At 33.8% G+C, this 15,188-nt stretch overlaps 2 protein-coding genes across 2 annotated transcripts; both read right to left on the bottom strand.

Moving 5' to 3' along the window:
* Nucleotides 1–361: 361 nt before the first annotated feature.
* LOC126018688 (olfactory receptor 8J3-like) lies at nucleotides 362–1,864 on the bottom strand. Its single transcript, XM_049780787.1, has 2 exons — nucleotides 951–1,864; nucleotides 362–422 (listed from the first exon to the last, which is right to left on the bottom strand). The coding sequence occupies exons 1-2, from the start codon at nucleotides 1,862–1,864 to the stop codon at nucleotides 362–364; spliced, it is 975 nt and encodes a 324-aa protein (XP_049636744.1).
* An 11,006-nt stretch (nucleotides 1,865–12,870) lies between these two features.
* On the bottom strand, nucleotides 12,871–13,803 carry LOC126018687 (olfactory receptor 8J3-like). Its single transcript, XM_049780786.1, has one exon. It carries the CDS (start codon nucleotides 13,801–13,803, stop codon nucleotides 12,871–12,873), a length of 933 nt encoding a protein of 310 aa, XP_049636743.1.
* Nucleotides 13,804–15,188: the final 1,385 nt, after the last annotated feature.

The following is a 15,188-nucleotide window of genomic DNA, read 5'->3' as shown; positions in this document are numbered from 1 at the left end:
TTGTCTTTCATTTAAAGTTGTAGAAATTTGTTAATAACTACATTATTATTTTTTTTACAATCAGACTATAAAGTAATCAACTGCAATTTTTCACACATGATATAAGAAATAGATATTTGGAAATTGGGGCCATATCTCAAACAGTAGCTCAGATGTCTTGATCCAAGAAATTCTGATCCAGAAGTTTGCTATTCTGAATAGCACAGGAACTAGTCCTGGTGACCACAGAACCGAGGTCAAATAGACTGGCTTACAGGTCTGGCAAGTTAAGTACTGACAAGAATGGTTCTCAGACTTCTTGATCACTTTCCTCCAAAAATTAGGAGGATTTATTTTAGTGTATTTACCAATTTAATTTTACTCATAAAAAGCCATTAGACCACTGCATTTTTACAAGTCTAAAAAACTCAAGAGGACCCTTGTATACCCAGAAATAAAAGGCAAAAATAAACCAACTTACTCTTCTCATCCAAATAGTATTACTCTTTTATATTTTAGGGAGTTTCCTTCTATTTGGGGGACACAGATATTGAGACATACAAATTAGTACTCAATGGGTACACAAGGTTCTATGCTTTTGAGTAATCCCCTGGTGCTCAGCAGAGCCTATATAGTAACAGGGATTTGAATCAAGATCAAGGACAGTTCAGATACATGCAAGGAGAGTACTTTACCTCCATGCAATCTGTTTTCTCACCCAAGCACTAAATATTCATTTTAGTTGATGTGCATATTTATTGTCAAAATAGTAAATAATTATTTACATACTTTTAGAATCTGTGTATTTTTAATTCACTTTTCTCAGTATGAACGCCAGGACTTTTTATGAACATGTAAGTCAGTAACTTAACCTTTGCTCTTCCTCTGACATTCACAACCTAAGTTAACTGACAATTCACAAACCTAGTGAGTTCTAAAATTATTTTGCTGTTAAAGAACTTAAATTTGTCAGAAATCTGGTTAAAGCATCTTTCACATCCTTATTCCTCAGACTGTAGATCATTGGATTCAACATGGGGGTCACCAGGGTATAAAACACAGATGCCATTTTATCAGTGTCTAATGAGTGACTGCTTGGAGGCTGCACATACATGAACAGAAGTGTCCCATAAAAAACTGTGACAGCTATGATATGTGAGGCACACGTGGAAAAAGCCTTTTTCCTTCCTTCTGCTGAACGCATCCTGAGGATGGACAGAAGAATATTGAAATAAGAAACGATCACAGCTGTCATAGAAGTGACCAAATTTGTGCCCGCTGATATAAAAACAACTGTCTCTGGAAAGTAAGTATCAGAGCAGGATAATGTTAAGAGAGGAGAGATATCACAGAAAAAATGATTGATCACATTGGAAGAGCAGTATGTCATGGAGAATATACTGTATGTAGCTACAATAGAAGTGGAAACAGCATAGAAATATGTAAGAGACACTAACAGAATGCAGATCCTTCGAGATACCACCACCATGTAGAGCAAAGGGTTACATATGGCCACGTAACGGTCATAGGCCATCACAGCCAACACACAAACCTCAGATACAATGAAAATCAAGAACACTCCCAGTTGAGTGACACATTCATAGTAGGAGATAGATTTCTTCTTTACTAAGAAATTGTTTAGCATTTTAGGAGCAATGACAGTAGAATTTCCAAGATTGATGATAGCCAAGTGTCGAAGGAAAAAGTACATGGGGGTCTGAAGTCGAGAGTCCACACTGGTGAGGAGGATGATGCCCATGTTCCCTGCCAGGGTCAGTCCATAGATGAGCAGGAAAACAAAGAACAGAGGAATCTGGAGGTCTGGACGGTTGGAGACACCTGTGAGAATAAATTCTGTGACCCAAGTGATGTTTTCAGGAGCCATGAAAGCATTTGGAAATTCATGTCTTTAGGGATAAGAAGAAGTAGTTGTGCTCTTCAATTATTTTCCAGGATTCTCATTAGATTACAGTCAGTTCATTTTGGAAAGAGGTCCTAAATTCAAGTCTACAATTAAAAATGTTAATCTCAAGTTTCCAATTCTACCTGGAAGTCATAGAAACATGAATGTTATAATAAATCATTGATCCAATGTGAGGCATATTTAAGGATTTATTTTTTTATATGAGCAAATTTATCACCTTGCAAACAATGGAGATCACATCTTAACTCTATATTTCACAAATGTGAAAAAGAATTGATACGTAATCCAAATGTAGTATTTTGTGATTGATTAATCTGATTTTTAGGCTTTTTCTAAAAAATTGACTATTTATCCTATCTTGTATTCAATTATTCTTTTTCTAAAACTTGTATTTGATGTGTTTTGAACTTACACATTTGACCACCCTTATCTGTTAATTGTTGAAATTTTAGCTTTTTAAGTTCCATATTATAGTATTTCTGATTTCATAACTACTTTTACCATCCCAACTCCCTCTATTCTATACCTAAGGTGGAATTTAATCAGCATTATCATTGACTACTATATTAATTTACTTCTCCATGCCATGGTTTTCTCAGCTAAATTAGTAGAAATAGAAATTCTTTTTGAGTAATTGCAATGTGTAATGGAGCTATGTCTTCTTGTGGGGACTTCCAACAATTTTTCTTACTGTCCAAGGGTTACTTTCATATGGCTTCTCTAGTCATACTCACCAAACTAGTAGGATAGTTTAGTATGGAATATGACAGTGTGGAGCTTCTCAGTTCTGCTAACTGCAAAGGACTTGTGCCACAGAGCAGAACATAGCAGTGTTCAGGGGTCATGTGTTTCTTGTGTTTGAAAGTAGGTCCCATACATGTAAAGCATTATTACCCTCATCTTTGATCTATCCTCTCAGTCCTGTTGGATTAGTTGTTTAGTGTAGAAACATGCATTAGCCACATTGTAAAAAGCATTGTACTATGTGCTAGCCACATTATAAATGTGTTTTATAATCAGGCCATTATAATGTGTTTAGGCCATAGTCCTGTCACCCATGTGCACTGAACACAAATTCTCACCTTTGGTTCTCTGTAACCTTCTGAAATTGCTATACATTTTAATACATTAAAAGTATGTCATATGAATTTAATGTATGTCATATAATTCTGCCCATTATATGAAGCAATGGCTTTATGCAAACAAGAATTGAAAGCTACTATACTGCCATAAGAAGATAAATTTTTTTTTGGAATTATGAAAGCAAATGTTGATCATTCGTTATTTCTAATCTCCCTTGATGTATTTATGAGTCAATAGGAGAGTAAAAATATAGGTAACTCTAAATTAGCTTCATTTTTATGGCTCACAAGAAATAGTGATAAACTTAACATGTATATAGAAATATCTCTTTTCTTTCTTTTCTTTTTTTGTTTTACTTCTGTTTCTGGGACAACCCCTAGTGTTGTCCCAGAATATATAGAATATTACAGTTCAATTATTGATCAACAGCGTGCAAGGCAAGTGCCCTACCTACTAGTTTCTTACTCCTACCTCAGAATTGGTTTCGATGTGCTTACAAATTTTTTATGAACTAAATTTTAAGTTACTAAAAAAGTAACTTTATTATTAAACAATTTATTTTGGTCATTTGGATTATGGATGCCCCCCCCAAATTTACATTTCTACCCCAAATATATCAGCTTTCTCTTTGAGATCTGTCTAAGGTGTTCTCTCTTGGAGTCACAGGCCTCCACCCTCTTCATCCTTTTCCTATCAGAGTCTGATAAGACTCCTTTTATTTAACGTTAGAAATGGTTTATTTTGATGTTTAAGTGATATACATAAAAGCAGTTTTTCAAAGAATGTGAAACCTTTAAAGACACAGGGCCCCTCTTTTTCAAAATCACTGAAAATGATCTTATGCTACCAGAAACAAACAATCTCAAGTTAGAGTTGTACAAGTTACAGATAGTGCCACATCAGGAACATAGCATTCAACTGTTTTTTAGCAACATCAGAATTTCAGTACCAATCCCTCCAATTTGAAGTCTTCAATGCTCTAAGAACATCTTTTAGCAATGTGTATATACGTTTGTCTCTATTTTCACTGTTGTTTATTCTTTTCTTTCTTTTCTCTGAGAAATCTAATTTACCTTACACTGTCTAAAATATTGCATGGATAATACATAACATAAACACTCTTTTTGAAAATGTGTTGGATATGTTTATACAAAATAATAATTCTGAAATATTATATAGATCCTCTATTGAAATGTACTTATTGCTTAACTGAAATAAAAATATAATAGAAAGCCATTTCATTATTCTGGAAATCACATCCTTAGTATATCCATTCACAATATTCAAACAACACTGTCAACTTTTACAAAATAGATGCATCTGTGACATCTAGTCAACTCATAGGATTTGATTATCTAAAATGGCAGAATGGGGCCTGAGTCATAGCACAGCCTTGCATGCGGCTAACCCAGACTCTATCCAGTGAATCCCATTTACCCCCTTACCCTGCCAGGAGTAATTTCTTAGTAAAAAGCCAGGAATAATCCCTGGCATTGCTGGATGTGACCCCAAATCCAAAATTAAATAAATAAAAAAAACATAATATGAAATTAATCTGCTTATGAAGAAGATAATGAGGTCCTGGTAGTACAGGCTTTAAGTACTTTGCAAGTGATCTACTCTCGCTCTATACCTGGCACTGTGTAGAGTCCCCAAATTACCAACATGAATGACCCCTAAGCACAGAGCTAGGAATAATCTCTCATTACAGTCAGGTGTATTGAAAAATATAAACCAAACCAAGAATAACAAAATATAATGGAAAGTAATGATACAAAGAATTACTTGTCAGTAGTGATGAGTGCCTAAGATCAGACAATGAGAATCAAAAACAATTACCTAGATTCAAGTATAATCAAAATGAACTGACACTAACCTTTTATGAAGAGAGAGATTTTTAGAAGAAAGTATCACTGTTAATATTCTAGGAGACAATGCAATTTATTCTCCTTTTGTTTTTTGCAAAATTCCCTGGGGTGATGCCTGTGATAATTATGTCCAAATCATTTGAGAAATTAGAAATTGTTTGGTGATGTCTGTTAATTATTTCATATATCCTATATATGTTAACAGTTAAAAAAATAGAGATAAATCAAGGAAAAATCAGCTACAGCATGAGTGACATTTTCAATAGCATAAATATTGCCTGATATCAAAATATTTACTTATTTATAGTCACTACTTAAAGTAGTGGAAAATATTCAGACTTTAGTTTTCTCTTTGTAAAATGAAGCCTTTTCTCAAGTCAACGTGAACTTTAAATAAATGTTTATCATTGCATATGGTCTTTATTTTAATTTATTAGTTAAATAAAAATATGCACTAGGTAATGGGTTATAAATAACCCATTTAACACTATAAAGATATTGCTATCACAATTCTCAAAATATTCCAAGTGTAGGTAAACATTGATGACTACTCAAAATCCCATAATTGATGACTTCATCCTTAGATGAGTGATATATATGCCTTTACCTTACATATGTAAAATTTTAATGTGGTGTGAAAATATAACTGAATGCTTTACCTGTAGTGTTTCTTGAGCTCAAATCTCAACCTTGAGAAATGTTCAATAAATTTAATTGAAAGTAAAATTTATAATAAGGAGTAGAGTACTTTGTCTTTGTCTATGCCCTCTTACTCCAATATTCATTTATTTAAAATATAGGAAAATTGATAGTTAAAATGGATCTAGAAGAACTAAATTGATGTTTTAAGATCCATTTTCTTTCTTATACCTAAATTCAGATATAGTGCACTTTTTAAAAATTTTTTTGGTAAAATTCTCTATTTTTTCTTTTTTTATATTTTTTTATCTTTATTTAAACATCTTGATTACAAATATGATTGTGATTAGGTTTCAGTCATGCAAAGAACACCCCCCCCCATCACCAGTGAAACATTTCCACCAGCAATGTCCCAAATCTTACTCCATCCCACCCCAGCCCCACCTGTACTCTAGACAGGCTTTCCAGTTCCCTCATTCATTCACATGGTTATGGTAGTTCTCAGTGTAATTATTTCTATAACTGCACTCATCACTCTTTGTGGTGAGCTTCATGAAGTGAGCTGGAAGTTACAGCTCTCCTCTCATTGTCTCTGAGGACTCTTGCAAAAATGACTTTTCTTTTTCTTTTTTTTTTTTTTTTTTTTTTTTGTGGGTCACACCCGGCAGTGCTCAGGGGTTATTCCTGGCTCCAGACTCAGAAATTGCTCCTGGCAGGCACGGCGGACCATATGGGGCACCGGGATTTGAACCGATGACCTCCTGCATGAAAGGCAAACGCCTTACCTCCATGCTATCTCTCCGGCCCCGACTTTTATTTTTCTTAAAACCCATAGATAAGTGAGACTATTCTGCTTCTATCTCTCTCCCTCTGACTTATTTCACTCAGCATGATAGATTCCATGTACATCCATGTATAGGAAAATTTCATGACTTCATCTCTCCTAGGAACACAAGAGTACAATACAAAAATCCCTTCCTCACATCTATATTTATTGCAGAACTATTGACAATAGCCAGGCTCTGGAAACAACCAAGATGCCCTTCAACAGACGAATGGCTAAAGAAACTGTGGTACATATACACTGTTAACATAATAAGAAATAGAATGTGTGTTTTTTCATAGTTCATAAACACTATATATAAATGTTACTGAAATTTAATGTGAAAAATATTTTTTAAGCAACTTGATTGCATTCTGTTAGTTATGATGAGGGATTACTGTTGGATGCCTTCTGTGACACTTTTCCCAAACCAGCTGTCTCATTGAGACCTGTAAAGCTATTTGTTCCAGGTGAGCCCTGTAGAGCAATTGATCCAAGGATTTGTCTTGAGGCTGTAAGCTTTGGAGACACCAAGGCACTAGAGAAGGGAAAGGAAAGCAAAAAGAGGGGCATCATCCCCCCACCCGTGATTAGTGATTCCTAAATGGGCCATCCTTCCTCCCTCTGGTTAAAGGAGAGAAACTGCTTTGCACCAGGGGCTCTTCTAAGCTCCATAGATCGTACTGAGCTTCTTCAAGTGCCTCACCTACCCCACCTCCTACCTATTATGTCCTGTTACCTTTCACATATCCCAGTTTCTCTTTTAGTACTAAATACTCATTTTGGGGAGTGAATAAAACTGTCACTTGGGTCATCATCTTGGAACCTGTTTTTTCCCCATCATGAGCTGGGTCCCCTAATGCACAAGGAGGGGAAAGTTGACCAGTGAAGGCTAACAGGCTTAGAACAGATTACAAAATATATAATAGTAAGTTTGAGATCTATGAAGATCAAATGCCTCTTACTTCTCCTTTACTTACATCTATCATTGTATTTTTTATGAGAACAGAATAGTTATCTGAGTATGAACCTTTTTATAAAAGTTTTGCTCTCTAACCTCAAACTGATATAGTAAATTAATAATTGAAGTAATTACACAGTAGATGGGTAATATTACTGGAAGTCATTCACTATCAATATATTTAGATGATCTAGGTCAGTGAACTTAGTTTCCATATATGAGAAATGAAATTTTGATGAGGAATTCCTAATGCTCAAAATTAGATTTTTCCCAGATAAACTTTGTTAAAATTCTATTAAATATTGAATATAAAAGAGCATATATTTAAATATAGTATTTTTACCCTGTATTTATTTTTAAAATTATTTAAAATAGTAATCAAATAAAAACTCTCTCACAGCCAATTGCTGCGTTGCATTTATATCTCATTATGAATTTCTCGAACTTAATGAAGTATATCTTGTACCATTGCACTCAATAGATAATTACTGCGGGGTAAAAAATGTCTGTGTTTTCCTACATACTGCTCTTTTACCCTCTAAGTTCCTGATATGTAATGGCCAATTAACGATTTCTACAGTTTTGCATTCTATGTAATATTATATATACTAAATCATGTACTCTTTTTAGACTGACTTCATTTACATAAGAGTATATATGTAAATTTGATCATGTCTTTGTATCACTTGATATGCTACTATCTTTTATTGCTTCAGTTGTTTGAATATCCTAGCTCTCTTGTTTATTTATATATAAAGCCCATTGGTTATTTTCAATGGTTACCAAAAATATAAGTTTAGAACTAAATTTCAATTTTGGTAAATAAATTCAGTAAAGTATAAAAAAGCTGCCTGTGGATTTGGACAGGTCAATAGGAACTAGTAATTCATTACTACATATATATGTGTGTGTGTGTATATATATACATATATAAATACAGAATTAATTCAAGGTGAATGTTAAAAAAAGAACAAGTGAAAATGTTTCAATGATATATTTATTTATTTTTTGTTTTTTTGGGCCACACCCATTTGATGCTCAGGGGTTACTCCTGGATAAGCACTCAGAAATTGCCCCTGGCTTGGGGGGACCATATGGGACTCCAGGGGATCGAACTGAGGTCCTTCCTTGGCTAGCGCTTGCAAGGCAGACACCTTACCTCTAGCGCCACCTCACCGGCCCCATTTGAATGATATTTTAAAGCAGGTGTGATCACATCAGCTATTCTGGAAAAGAACAAAGTTGTAGATTTGTGTGAGTTTATAACTGGTTTGAAAAATCCATTGGTTAGCTGAGCAGCTACAGATTTAACAGAAAAAAGTCAAGCCTATTTTCAGTAGTCATTAAAGAAATGCAAACTAACTAGAGCTCAAGAGATACTACAGTGGTTAGGATGCTTTTCTTGTACATTAATGGCCTGTGCTACAGCCCTGGCTCTATATATGTGTAGAACACCTCCAGAAGTGTAGAGTCAGGAGGAAACCCTACATTCCCCCAAAGTGCAAAGTAAGTATCATTATATCTCATGATTACTCACTAAAAGAATTCCTCAATGTTTATAATTCCAGTGGTAATATAAGAAACTGAACTGCTCACATTAAAATAAACTCCATTTAATATGAGCACCATTAAAATTAGAAATAAAAATATATAAAAAGATTTAACATATACTCTTCAACCACTCTATTTTTTTTCAAATTTCTAAGAGAACAATATTCAGAATTTCATGAAACTGTAAAAAAAAATGTTCATATAGATTTTATTAGATGAAGTCAGAAGCAGCAAAATCCCAATGTATGTCAACTAGCAATACACAAATAAATTATGGCATGTGTATAAAATTAAATTAATTAAATTAATGATTCAATTAATAAACTACTACTTAAAATGGAGAGATTTCTCATACACATAACAACCTAGATTAAACAAAAATATTTTGATCAACTACTTATTGTATGATTCTGCTCATATAATTATTCTCCCAATGGCAAACTTTTGATACAGAATACATATCACTTATTGCCTGGAGTTGTGGGTGACTGAAAATGAGTACAAAATCATGATTTTTTAATGTAATAAGTCCTTTTTTTTTCTTTTTTGGGTCACACCCTGTGACACTCAGGGGTGACTCCTGGCTATGCGCTCAAAAATCTCTCCTGGCTTGGTGGAACATATAGGGTGCTGGGGATCAAACAGAGGTTCATCCTGGTTCATCCATGTGTAAGGCAAACGCCCTACCACTGTACTATCACACTGAAATATGTATTTTTGACTAACTTATGGTTGCATTTTAACAAGTCATTTTATTTGGTTACAAATATCGACTTTGCAGTTGCATCTTTATAATTTTATCTGAAAGAGGAGAATGACCACCACATATATATATATATACATATATATATTTAATGTATTTGAAGTAGGTATTAGAAAATGTTACCTCTCGTTAATTATAATTGTAAGGATATCTCAAACCTTAACAATAGTATTCCATATTTCTTTACACACGCTTTGTGTGTATACTACAAATAGTAACTTTTGTATATACTATTTTTTTACCATGTTAACATCAACCCTCTTCTACCTCTTATCAGTTCTTATTCTTGCTTGTTTGTGTATTACCTAACCATATACAATGGTGGGAAACTTAAAATATTTTTGTCAAAAAAATTAAGAAAAGATGTATATATTTCCTCTTGTTCAAGAGATATTTTCCAAGGCCCCTATCTAAGAGGAGGACACAATTCTATGGCAGCTTTCCCTGCCATGGAGAGGATTCAAGGAATTCTCCCTCCTTTTAGGAGGGTCAGATCCTGGCAGGGATCACAGAATGAAGAAAATAATGCAGGACCTGCTTTCCTGACATGGGTCATCGCATGGCCAAGCAATCAGGAGCAGTTGTGTATGCTCAAGCAATTCTTTATTTATAGACTTACAAAATTATTAACCACCCTCAATTCTAGCTTTGCTGTTAGCCTAAGGGCAGTCATTTTAAGAGTTAATATTTCAGGTTCAGCTCCAAGTGGTAACTTGCTGATCTTTTAATTTATATTGAAATTGACACCTACTCTCCAAGCTGGGAGTAAAAACTTTGAGATGTTAAAATTTGCCCTTTTGATGCTAAGGAAACTTCTGGCTCAGAGACTCCTCTCTGTCCTCTTAGGACAAGATAGGAGCTTATCTTTTAGAAGGTTTGTAACCCACCTTGAAGGCCTGCGAATTGTTTTGAAGACATTTATAGATCAAACAATATGTACTGATATGCTGTTGTAAACAAGAAGTTGTAATCCTTTAACCTTGCAGGAAAACAGGTGTGAGCTGTAACACACCAAAATTCATATTTATATATCTCACTAATAGCATTTAATAAACAGATTCGGATTCACACTCATTTCGGAGCATGGCCAGTTTATTATTGCCAACTTCTGTTGCACCCACCTTCATCTGGGGCCCTAAGAATTCCCTTAGTGTTTGGACCAGCAGGGTGTCTCAGTACTGTATTTTCTGGCGTATAAGACGACTTTTGAAACAAAAAATAAAGGTAAACCGAAAATCAAGGGTCGTCTTATATGCCGAGTATATCTCAAAAATTGTTTCAATATGCCACTAAATGAAAATTGCTGAATATTGCCACAAAACGAATTTTCCAACTCGATCCTGCACCAATCACTGCAAGACTGCTCAGACCGCCTCTCTAACTCAGCCAATCCAAGCAGGCTTTTTATGCATGCAAATTAGATAATGTTCTGGACCCGAGTCTACACTGTCAAAAGCCTGCTCAGATTGGCCAGTCAGAGAGGAAGTCTATGACAGTATAACCTTTGAACCTTTGCTTGTTGTGCTTGGCTCACTGTGGTATAGACAGTTGCAGCACAGGAACGTTCTGTCTGATACAGCGAATCTAGGCCTAAACCTATGTTTTAACTGCAAAATAATGGGGTCGTTTTATAAGCCTAGTCATCTTATACGCCGGAAAATACGGTATATAGTGATTCCCAGAGTAGTATTTCATTTGAGGGTCCAATAATTTGAAGACCATGTGATGTCAGGAATTTCTTGAGCAATCCAGTTGGTGCTAGAGCCTCTGGGGCTACATTCAGCAGTGCTCATAGCTTGGGATTCATGTGCTGATAGGGATCAAAACCTATCAGCCAATTGCATTATATACATCTTAACTTTTATATGATCTTTCTGGATCAAGATTGCTGCTTTTTCTTAATGTTTGTATAAATACCAACTGAAATAAATTTTGAAAAGCAATGGACTAATTAATTATCATGTATATACCAGAATGTTTGACTATAGTTTGAGTTTTATGTAATACATATCAGAAATAAACATAAATTAAATTATACAGTATCACATAGACATTAGGGGTTTCTTTTTAGAAATCAAAATTTAAAATTTGTATCCGAGTTAAATAATTTTGTTAATCTATTGAACTTTATTCAAAGATCATTTAGTTTGCCTAAAAATTGGCCTAAAATGCAATTTGGGTAAAAAGAACAAAAAATTGTTCTAGCTAGACAACTATAAATACAACTAAACTAACAAAACAGATTCAGTATATAACCTACTTCAGAAAAACATAATATACATAAAATACTTTCAATTTTGATATTTTAGTGCTTATTTTCACTTAAATTAATGTATAAATTAGAAGTTAATTCTTTGAACAGTATGATCATAGTAGATGCTACAATGTTTTGATTGTTGTATTTTATTATTATTTTCCAGTTTCTTTCTTTCTTTCTTTCTTTCTTTCTTTCTTTCTTTCTTTCTTTCTTTCTTTCTTTCTTTCTTTCTTTCTTTCTTTCTTTCTTTCTTTCTTTCTTTCTTTCTTTCTTTCTTTCTTTCTTTTCTTTTCTTTCTTTCTTTCTTTCTTTCTTTCTTTCTTTCTTTCTTTCTTTCTTTCTTTCTTTCTTTCTTTCTTTCTTTCTTTCTTTCTTTCTTTCTTTCTTTCTTTCTTTCTTTCTTTCTTTCTTTCTTTCTTTCTTTCTTTCTTTCTTTCTTTCTTTCTTTCTTTCTTTCTTTCTTTCGTTTTTGGGTCACATCCGGCAGCGCTCAGGGGTTACTCCTGGCTCTACGTTCAGAAATCGCACCTGGCAGGCTTCGGGGGACCATATGGGATGCCGGTATTTGAACAACTGTCCTTCTGCATGCAAGGCAATCTCTTTACCTCCATGCTATTTCCCCTGCCCCAAAAATTTTACAGCTTTTGTGTGTATCATAATCTTAGAAAGAGAAAAGGAAGTTTATGATTGTAAACACAGCTTTATTTTACTTATTAATATTTTTCTTTTGCACTTACTAATTTTAGCTACTCATCTGAGTTCTAGAAATAAATATCCCCCAGTCTCTTCATTGCCTAATTATTGGTTGACTAAATGAATGGTGATGCCTTCTTTATATATTAATATTATTATTCCAATAGCTTGGTAAATTTGTAATTCACTGCTTTTCGAATGCTATCTTTTTTTTTAATGCCCAGGGCTAATTTTAAACTTCTAAATAAATTTCTACTCTTTCTAAGATAATAGCAGCTTACTAAAGCCATTTTCTTATTTCGTTATGCAGTCCTAAGTCTAAATTTATTTCAAGGAGCTACATTGCTTAGAAATCTCCTTAAGGCATCTTTCACATCCTTATTCCTCAGACTGTAGATCATTGGATTCAACATGGGAATCACCAGGGTATAAAACACAGATGCCATTTTATCAGTGTCTAGTGAGTGACTGGTTTGAGGCTGCACATACATGAACAGAATTGTCCCATAGAAAACAGTGACGGCCATGATATGTGAGGTACACGTGGAAAAGGCCTTTTTCCTTCCTTCTGCTGAACGCATTCTGAGGATGGACAGAAGAATATTGAAATAAGATATAATCACAGTTGTCATGGAAGTGACCACATTTGTGCCCGCGGATATAAAAACAACAGTTTCTGGAAAGTAAGTATCAGAGCAGGACAATGGTAAGAGAGGAGCAATATCACAGAAAAAATGATTGATTACATTGGAAGAGCAATATGTCATAGAGAATACACTGTATGAAGCCACAATAGAAGTGGAAACAGCATAGAAGTATGTAAGGGACACTAACAGAAAACAGATCCTTCGAGATACCACCACCATGTAGAGCAAAGGGTTACATATGGCCACGTAACGGTCATAGGCCATCACAGCCAACATGCACACTTCAGATACAATGAAAATTAAGAACACTCCCAGTTGAGTGGCACATTCATAGTAGGAGATAGATTTCTTCTTTACTAAGAAATTGTTTAGCATTTTAGGAGCAATGACAGTAGAGTTTCCAAGATTGATGATAGCCAAGTGTCTGAGGAAAAAGTACATGGGGGTCTGAAGTCGAGAGTCCACACTGGTGAGGATGATAATGCCCATGTTCCCTGCCAGGGTCAGTCCATAGATGAGCAGGAAAACAAAGAAGAGAGGAATCTGGAGGTCTGGATTGTTGGAGACACCTGTGAGAATAAATTCTGTGACCCAAGTGATGTTTTCCGGACCCATGAAAGCATTTGGAAATTCATCTCTTTAAGGATGGAAAGAAGTAGTTGCTCTCTTCAATTATTTTCCAGGGTTATCATTATCAAAGACAGTTCATTTGCAAAAGAGTGCCTAATGTCAAGTCTCCAATTAAATATGTTAATCTCATGGTTCCAATTCTACCTGGAAGTCATAGAAACATAAATGTTATAGTAAGTTATTGATCCAATATTAAGAATTTTATTTTCAGATCAGTCAATTCACCACCAGGCAAACAATGGTCATATTTTATCTTTGTCATTGCACAAAAGTGAGAGACTTGAACATGATGCAAAATGTAATATTTTTGTGATTGCTTATTCTGATATTTGCTTTCTCTCAAAAATTGACTATTTTCCCTATCCTTTGTTCAAATATTCTTTTTTCCAAATCTTATATTTGATGTGTATTGTACTTGCAAATTTGATCACCCTGGTGTGTTAATTGTTTATTTTTTAAAATACCTCTCCCTTGACTCTTTGAAATTATCTCCATTCACAAATTGATACTTTACATATTGTTTGCATATTTTTATTTTAATATGCATTTTTTGTAAATACTTTTATGACATTATGTTAAATTATGACATATTTAACCTTAATTTCCTATTTTCTTAATATTTATATAAACATAATAAACATTTATAAGACTTTATGATTATTGCATTATTATGTGTTTTCCAAAGAATAAAATGTTATTATGATGTTTTATTTTAACATGATAATAACAACAAATTAACAAAAATGTAAGAATGTAAGTTCATTAAATATAATAATAAAAGTGGATAGGAAGAAGCTTTTGGAGCTGATGGAATAATTTAGGCATATATTTTGGTTATACACTCCTCTTTTATAACCTTATCTCTAGATTATTCTGGCTATACATAGACTATTTTGGTTTTATATAGACTATATTATTTGTATATGTTTATTACCTCTTTAAAGAAATGTAATTATTTCCAGCTTTGACCTTACTAAAGATTGAAGTAGAAAAAATATGCAGTTATTTCTCAACATATTTATGTTATAAAGACTATACATTATAAATGCCAGAAATATACGAATTAAGTTATTTTAGGAGTGTATTCCCCCTTAAAAAAGGAAATAAAACTATGCAACAATATTAATAAAGAATGAGTAATCATGTAAAGTAGTAAATTAAAATAATTTATAAATTTTAAAGTTATATTTGTTACTAAAAGAAGAGGTCTTTTGAAACCATAGTACAGCAGGTAGGGTGCTTGCCTTGAACATGCTTGGCTTACATTCTATCCCTGGTATCCCATGTAGTCCCCAGAGTTTACTAGTAATTTTCTAAATTAAAGGCGGAGTAAGCTCTAACTGAGTGCAGCCAGGTGTGACCCCAAAATA

This window comes from Suncus etruscus, chromosome 9 (genome assembly GCF_024139225.1).
Source record: "Suncus etruscus isolate mSunEtr1 chromosome 9, mSunEtr1.pri.cur, whole genome shotgun sequence".
Lineage (NCBI taxonomy): Eukaryota > Metazoa > Chordata > Mammalia > Eulipotyphla > Soricidae > Suncus > Suncus etruscus.
Note: the sequence above shows the minus strand (reverse complement) of the source record. Positions and strands in the feature narration are given on the sequence as shown.